Source organism: Camellia sinensis, chromosome 4 (assembly GCF_055761805.1).
Source record: "Camellia sinensis isolate YWXY chromosome 4, ASM5576180v1, whole genome shotgun sequence".
Classification (NCBI taxonomy): domain Eukaryota; kingdom Viridiplantae; phylum Streptophyta; class Magnoliopsida; order Ericales; family Theaceae; genus Camellia; species Camellia sinensis.
In genome coordinates this window covers 13,840,593-13,849,263 of record NC_138964.1, presented here as the reverse complement: position 1 = coordinate 13,849,263, position 8,671 = coordinate 13,840,593, and the positions used below count along the sequence as shown (strand labels likewise).

At 32.3% G+C, this 8,671-nt stretch overlaps 1 protein-coding gene and 1 long non-coding RNA gene across 2 annotated transcripts; both read left to right on the top strand.

Annotated features, from left to right (window-relative positions):
- Positions 1–635: 635 nt before the first annotated feature.
- On the top strand, positions 636–3,210 carry LOC114312662 (60S acidic ribosomal protein family). Its single transcript, XM_028258938.2, has 2 exons — positions 636–1,054; positions 2,825–3,210. The coding sequence occupies exons 1-2, from the start codon at positions 857–859 to the stop codon at positions 2,984–2,986; spliced, it is 360 nt and encodes a 119-aa protein (XP_028114739.1). The 5' UTR covers positions 636–856; the 3' UTR covers positions 2,987–3,210.
- A 2,105-nt stretch (positions 3,211–5,315) lies between these two features.
- LOC114312483 (uncharacterized) lies at positions 5,316–7,585 on the top strand. The gene is made up of 2 exons (XR_003646838.2): positions 5,316–6,339; positions 7,235–7,585. It is a non-coding gene; the product is annotated as an uncharacterized LOC114312483 (long non-coding RNA).
- Positions 7,586–8,671: the final 1,086 nt, after the last annotated feature.

Here is an 8,671-nt window from a genome sequence, read left to right as displayed (position 1 = left end):
AAGCACATGAGACTTTTTCGTTGTCTCATTAGTCTAAAATCTCATTTTAATTCTTATATTTTTATCAAAATCTCATTTTAATCCATTCACTTTCAATTTCTATCGGCTTTATTAATAGTAAATGATCGAAAGTATGAAATTGAAACTTAATTTAAAGTGTATGAAGTTTACTATTATAATTGAAAGTGAATGAAACAAAATGAGATTTTTTGTGAATATTTAGGGATACCAAGGCTCCGTTTGTTTCTACGTAAAATATTTTACATAATGTTTTTTTTAAAAAAAATTGATTTTACACTGAAACAATATATTTTTTTATTTTTATTTTTCGACGTTTAGTTGATACTTGAAGTAACAATATTTTATTGTCTAAAAGAGAAATTTTAATTCAATATAGTATCAATTATGACTTTTTATTTGAAAATGTTAAATGTGTTAAAAAGATAGTGAGTGAAAGTCAACTTGTAAAAATTTACTTATAAAATTTTTAAAAGTAAGTCATTTTTTGAAAAATGACACAAAAATCCTTTCCTTAAAATATATTTACTTACTTTTTATTTAACAATATATATATATATATATATATCAAAATAAACGGATAATTTATTTTAAAAACCCGACCCAACTCATAAAGTTTGGGTCATCGGGTTTTTTTGGGGGTTTGTTTTGGATTTGATCTCTTGTGCACGAACTAGGGTTTTCCAAAGTACTCCGAGCCTTTGTATAAAAGCCCAAATATGATTTAGGCCAGAGAGATCTCAAAGCCGTCTTCTTCTTCTTCTTCTTCTTCTCTCCCAAAGTGTTTGCCAAAATTCCATCTAGGGTTAGGGTTTCACAGAGAGAGAGAAAGAGAGAGATGGGAGTGTTCACATTTGTGTGCAGGAGCTCCGGCGACGAGTGGAGCGCGAAGCAGCTCTCAGGCGACCTTGAGGCCTCGGCCGGGTCCACATACGAGTTGCAGAGGAAACTTGTTCAGGCCTCTCTCTCCTCCGATTCCTCCGGCGGTGTTCAGTCTTCTTTCTCTCTCATCACTCCCTCTTCCGCTGTTTTCCAGGTCTGATTCTCTCATTTAACTCTTGTTTGTTTTCCTAGAAAATTGAAGGACAGTATAAACGTTAAAATATATAGCCTGATTACGTTAGATCTGTATCGCATTCGAAGGATTTTTTTAGTATAATCTGGTTTTATATAGTTTTGATTTGTTTCTGATTATTTCGATCCATATATGTACACAATACTTGATGATTATTTGTAAAGTTTTGACAGTTGCTGGCTTTGAAATCTGTGAATCTTTGTTATAAAGGAACCTAGTCATTAGGAAAAGATTATAAGTTTATGCTTTGTTTATTATGCAGGATTTAATTGTTTAAAAATTCTACAAGACTTATTTGAAGCATTTATCAGAATATATATACATATATGTTTTAACAAATCCACTGAAAACTTTTCAAGTATTGGATTTCATCTGTGGAGGAATTATTCATGTGATAATATATATTTCAATGAGTGCTCTATTTAAAGACTAGGTAAGACATACTTTATTGTATGTAGGTGATTAGCTTCTAGAAAAAATACCTCTTTCCACCTTAAATTTATGTTTCTAAGACCGTCTCCACCCCTTAACCGATTTTTTCATCAAATTTGATTCCAAATTTGAGTAAAAAACTTGATTTGATATGAACTACATCAATTCTTTCATCAAATTATTTTAAAAAATTCCCCTCTTATCCCAAGTTTTTGTTTTCATCAAATTTGATGTGAAAAAAAAATCATCTCGAATGTTTCATTTTTTTAATTATCATTAAAAAATTTGATGAATTCTCAATTTGATGAAAACTATGACCCTCTCTTGATTGGGTTAAAGAATTGGAGATAAATTTTTGAACACTTATTTTTTTTTTAATATCAAATTTAAATTTGATGAAAGAAAAGGTGAATGATTGGAGATGCTCTAATGAGGATAGAAATTGGTGGCCTTAATACTTGATTGATTTTGTTGATACTTTCAAGTGACTGAATGTTGGACAGTATATATCAATTTGCGTGCTCCCTAAATTGTTATGAGGGAAGTGAATAACTTTTTTTTTTTTTTTGTGTGATTTTTTTTCTCATAAATTTGTCAAGGAAATTGATGGGACAATATTTTGGAACTTGGTTTTCTGTTCTGGTAATAATAAACATATTAATATGGTGCTTTTTCATATTATCCCTTCATCAAAGAACTCTACTTTCTACATCAAAAAAAGAAAAGAAAAGAACTCTACCTTGTTCTTTTTGACTTTTTGTTTTGTCAAAAGAGGTTTTGGTTAAAGACTAAAGCATTTGAAGAATGATCTTTATTATTTGAGTGTAAACTTTTTGTTTTTGGTTTGGACTTTTACTTGTGATATGGCTTTCATTTTGGACAAATGTGAAATAATAGGTAGAGCGCCGTAGAAGTCTTCTTCTAAGACACTTGAGTTGTGATTGGATGAAAAGTGGACAATCAACATGAGAAGCCTGTAAAATATAGAAATTTATAATCACGATATTACCATATTGTGCTTTTTCTTTTGTGGGTTATTAGCTATGTTTACTATGTAAGGTATTCTATATATTACAGCGTAGAGTTTCAGTAAAATGAAAGATAATATTTGTTTGAATTGGAGGCATTTTGTTAAGGAACTTGGCCGACCAACTGAACTCAAAAGCCACCAGAAAGCTACAATGGGTATTCCAAGTCCATGTGGTGCCTTTTGATACTAATTTCTGTTTCATTGTTCTGTGGCCCCTTTTCATGATCTGTAAAGGCATCCGATATTTTGCTAAACTGATTCGACTGCAGGTGATTATTGGTGGAGGTGGTGGAGGTGGCGGTGTTGCTTTTGCTGCAGCTCCTGCAGGTGGAGGTGGAGCCCCAGCTGCTGAAGCACCTCCAGCTGAGGAGAAGAAGGAAGAGAAAGAGGAGAGTGAAGATGAAGATATGGGTTTCTCACTTTTTGATTAGTGAATCATCTATATACAATGCTTTCTTATTTACCAAGTTTTGAATGTGTCGGCCAACTTTGATAGGGGTTGAATGTTGACTTTTCATCAGTCAAGTATGAATCTTGTGGTGGTCTTTATGATCTCTAGTAGACAACTCACATTTTTGTGGTTTTTAAAACTGTGTTTGAACTTGGCTTTTGCTATATCTAATATGAGCTAGTGTTTGCATGTTATCTTTTCTAATTATTGAATGTTCTAAATTACAATATATCCCAAAAGTTTGTTTAAACTATGAATGGACTCTTGTGGTTTACAAAATTATAAATATTCTTGTCAGGATTTTTTACCTAGGTCTGAAAGTTAAAATTTAATTTTTTTTGTCCATAGGTTTAAGCTCTAAAATACTATTACAAAATGATTATACTACCCATGTCTATATATAAACCAAATCTTGACCGATTGCATCGTCTACTCGCGCTCTCTCCTCACTCTCTCTAAAATCCTTTCATCTCTCGCCAGCTCTGTCGTCGTAGCCCACACCTACCATTACCGTCAAGAGTCCATCATCTCCTCCTTCCGATCAGAGCCGACAACCTCACCACTGATGATCTCACTGCTATTAGCTACACCAATCTCTCTCTACTTTCTCTCTCTAGATCCATGGTTGATCCACACCGATTTGCCATTGGCACCACTACCTCTGTTGTCGTTGATTTGGACTCTCTCTCTCTCTCTCTTCCCTGCATTACCACCTTCGATACAGATATAGGTCCACTGCTTTCGATCCAGATCCTCCACCACCGCCGACCATAAGATCTCATCTTGTTCTCTCTCTTTGCTACACCAAATTCTAGAGAGAGAGGGGGGTTCACACACTGAGCATGGAGAACTTAGAGAGATTTTGCGGAGATAGGGAGAGTGTCGCAATGGCTGACATCAACAGTGCCTGCGGTGAGTTGGTTCATGGAGGTCAGTTTATAAAGCACAACATATGTGGCCATATCTTCGAGGTCACGGCCGAGTATCGGCCACCGATCATGCCTTTCGGTTGTGGTAGTGCTTATGGAATTGTCTGGTAATTAATCCATTTAGTCTTTTTTCTTTTTTTTCCTTTTCTTTTTCTTTTGGTTTGATTTTGTTTTAATTTTGGTGGATTTGAGTGGTTTTAGTGTGTGAAATGGTTTGTGTTTTAGTATGAAGCTCGATGTTGAATTCAGAGAAGAACGAGATGATTGCAATAACAAGATTGCCGATGATTTTGATAATTACACGGACGCAAAGCGTACGCTTAGGGAAATTAAGCTTCTTTGACACCGATTTGATGCCATCGTCGACTCTTCTTCATTTCATTTCTTACTACATTCAATATATATATATATATATGTATATACATATAAATTTATTTATTAATTAATTATAGGATAAACTATCAATATGTCTTAATAGGTTGATTTAATTCTTATCAAGTCATATTAAGTATAAGTCCTAATAAAATTGTTGTTAAAAATAATTTTTGTGATGATTTTTTGTTTATGTTGCTAAAAATTAACTATTAGTGACATTTTTTGTCACAGTTTTATAAATTGTTATTAAAACTTACAATTAATGATTTCTTTTTTGACAAAATTTTCAAATTGTTGATGAAAATTGAAAATTTTTGACTTTTTTTGCGACTTTTTAAATGGTCGCTAAAATTTATAATTAGTGATATTGTAATAATTTTTAAACTGTCGTTAAAAATTAATAATTAATAGCTTTTTAAATAGTGTTTAATGAAAAAAAAGCTATTAATTTTCACTGAATTCATTGGACAATAAGTCTACCTATTAGGACTTATATGTAAGTTCTAATTATATATATATATATATATGCATGTTAGTTTATTTATTCTACTGTAGCATCAGTAAACTTGGCGTTTGAATCTTCTCATGGTTTTGTTATTCCACTTGCAAATTCAGATTCAATAGATGCAAAATTGGATCTGGTTAGTTACTACGAGATGTGAGATTCAAAACCATGTCAGGTACAAAAAGGTTTGAAATTGAGTCTGAGTAGTGCCATGAGCACTCAAGCTCATGTTGAGCACAATCCATCTCTCTCTCTCTCTCTGTTGAGTGCTCATGTTGAAATCATCATGAACAACAACAGAAACAACGACTCTCTCATTCTCCTCATCTCTCTTTTTCACTCTATTTGTAGGGAAGACACACACACACAGAGAGAGAGAGATGGATTGTGCTCAACATGTCTCAAGCTCATGTTGAGCACAATCCATCTCTCTCTCTCTCTCTGTGTGTGTGTCTTCCCTATAGATAGAGTGAGAAAGAGAGATGAGGAGAATGAGAGAGTTGTTGTTTCTGTTGTTGTTCATGATGATTTCAACAGATGGATTTTCAATAGAGATTTTTTCAATAGATAAAGAGAGAAAAGTAAAGTGAAACAGATAGAGAGAGAAAAGTTTGAAAATGGTGTGAATTTGAATAGATAGAAAAAAGAGGTTATAAAAGTTAATAGATAAGTTAAAAAATCAACAGATAGTCAAAATTTTTGAATAGATAGATATAAATTTGAATAGATAGTAAAAAAAAGTTAATAGGTAAAAAAAAATCAACAGATAAATTAAAGTGTAAAATTGAAAACAAAATGTACTCCCAAAATAATAAAAGGACTTTTCACCAAATTACTTCATAAAGTGTGAACCTCTCACTAACAAAAAATATTCATTAGACCCAATGCGTTATATCTTCTTTAGATTGGATTTATCAACAATTTTTCAATTTCTACCTGTTCTCTTATACAATAATAAAATTATCTGAATTATTAATTGAAATAAAATTTTGATATCATTAAAACCTATTAATTGATTTGATAATTTATTAATAAAATTTTTCAATTGTTATGAAATTTGAAACGTCACGGGTAAGATGTAATTTTTAAAATTGTAAGAGATAATTTGTATTTTAAGTAAATTTTAGGAATGTATTTATAATTTACTGTTTTAGACTTTAGACTAAAACAGTAAATTGAAACTTCTAAGAGCAACTCCAAGGGAAGAGGTAAAATGAGACTGTTAGCTATTTTAGCTCGTATGACCCTAATATTTTCACTCCAATGGGCTGGCTAAATGGCTTCCTATTTTCCCACGCGACTTCTCCGCTGGCTTCAATTGGAGAGTGATTGAAGGCTCTCCAAACTCTTCTCTCCCGCGAAATTGATCTGCTCACGTCTCTCTCGCGAAATCGATATGCTTCTTCAGCGCGAAATCGATCTCCAAACACGTCTCTTTCGTGAAAACGATCTGCTCCTTCAGCGCGAAATCGATCTTCTCCTTCAACGTTGTCTGCAACTCCCTCCATCGACCTCTTCTTCAAGGTATGGATTCTTTTATCTCTCTGTCTTCCCCTTCTATGCAACTCATAAACCCTCTTTCTCTCTCTCTCTCTATATATATATATATATATATGTATAGCACAAACTTTCCTTGTTCCTCTGTAATCTAGGTCTCTCCCATTTTCTTGGTTTTACGAATCTGCATACAATTTATGTGTGTATTGTCTATCTGATCTGTGAGTTCAAGCATACCTTGATACTTCACTGTTCTATTTTTGTGTTTTGAGTTTTTGTGTTGCCAATGATTTTACAAGATAAACCTTAATTCTACATATTCTAAGAATATTATAATGGGTTTACTCACATTCTGGCATTTTATTTGATATTGCCTAGGATATATAGGAAGAACAGCTACCATAGAGATACTATTACTTAACATTATTTTTTATAATATTTTTAAAACTAATATTAAAAAATATTATTTTTAAAAATATTATCGCAAATGTCACATTGGCAACCATATTAGCGTTTGGTGCGTATGTGGCATTTTATGAAAAAGATAGTAATATATATAGCATTTCTTGTTTTGAAAATTGGTTTAGTTAGTTTGAATGGCTAGTTAAAATAAAGAGTATGATTGGAACATACAATAGCTAAACTAATTATGTAAAATAAAGAGTGTCCTTTTTTTATACTTTAACTAGTGAAAAATAAAGAGTGTGGTTGGAGTTGCTCTAATATGATATTTGTTTGAGCTCTTCATTCATTCAAACAAAAGAAAGAGGATCTGGCCCCCGGGCTCCTCTCTTTCTTCTATCCCTTTGTTTCTTCTTTTGTCTATGATTTTCTACAAATAAGTTTGGAAGATTTTCTTTCCATTCCTCTCCCTCCTAGTGAGGTGTGGTTCTAATGGAGTTGCCTTCAATCTCTTTTTCAGCCTTTTTCAGGCATCGTCACTGTTGTTGCCACTAGATTTGCCGTCTCCTCGTCTCCATGGTCCCACCTGCTTCAGATCTAGCTCCACGATTTCTCCGCTTCTTTGCTCCACCAGATCTGCCCCGGTCACCGGTGTTATTGTCGTCTCTCTGCAGGTCTGAGGTTTGAAGGTAGCTTGGTTTGTTTTGTTTTTGGTGTTTGGTTGTGTGATTGAGTTTTCATCGATATTTATTTGTTGCTTACCCATCTCTATGAATGTAGCCTATAATTTTTTCTTCGACTCACCCTATTGTCAAACTCTTATAATCGACTCTGCTTTATAGTACGGGCTTAGTGTTGCATTTTTCTCATAGCTAGTCCTTCGTGCTTTTGTTTGATTGTTTTTTTCTTAGTTTGTAGCAAGTTTTTTGTTGGATAGATTCTTTCTAAATGCCGTTTGGCTTTTATACTTTAATGAAAATTTCTATTGATCATAAAAAAGTAAAAAAAAGAAAAAGAAAGGGGATAAAAGAATTTCCCCAAAAAATTTTAATATAACAATTGGAAAAATTGAAAATGAATAAGTATTTTTTGAACAAATAATTTATAGAATTTATTTTTTCCATATTTTATTCTCCAAATAGACTACTGGATCTGGAGTGTGTGTGCGTGTTTTTTTAATAATATATATTAAAAAAACTTTCCAATACATATGAAAAATAGAAGCTATGGGCACATGTTAATTTTTGCTCTCCAAAAGAGTAATGTTAGGATAATTAAATTTTTGAATCAAATTCTTTTAATGTTGGGAATGGTTCTTTTCATACCACTATTCTTTTTTATTATTTTATATGTCATTATGTGGACCGTATTTTGGGTTTATAATAGGGGTATAATTTGGGCAGGCTCAACTCGAGCAATCCGAGTTCAGCTCAAATTTTTTTAGGGCTCATACAATATATTTTAAAATTCGGTATAGGATTGGACAAAAATTCAGGAATTCAAATTAAATTTGGGCGAGTTTGGAAAAAGGCATTAAATAATCCGAACAACCCGAAACTCAAATTATACATATATAGATATATAAAATATAAAATATACATATAAATTATTAGTCATTATATGATATTAAAGTAATTTAGATCATTAAATCATATTAAATATATTATATATACAAGTAAAATAAAATCTTAAAAACACTAAAATTCATGCACAATTTGTGTAACTCGGGTAATTCGAGTTTAACTCGGATCGGGTTTGGGCAAATAACTTTGGGTTACAATTCAAGGTTGGACAAACCTGAGCAGGTCTCAAAACAACTTGGGTTAGGTTTGGACAATCTCTTAACCCGCCCAAACTCACCTGAGTTACACCCCTAGTTTATAATGATGATGCAAATCATTTATTTTATAAATCTCTTAGTTAAACTGTGTAAAAAATTAGCATCATTAGATATCAA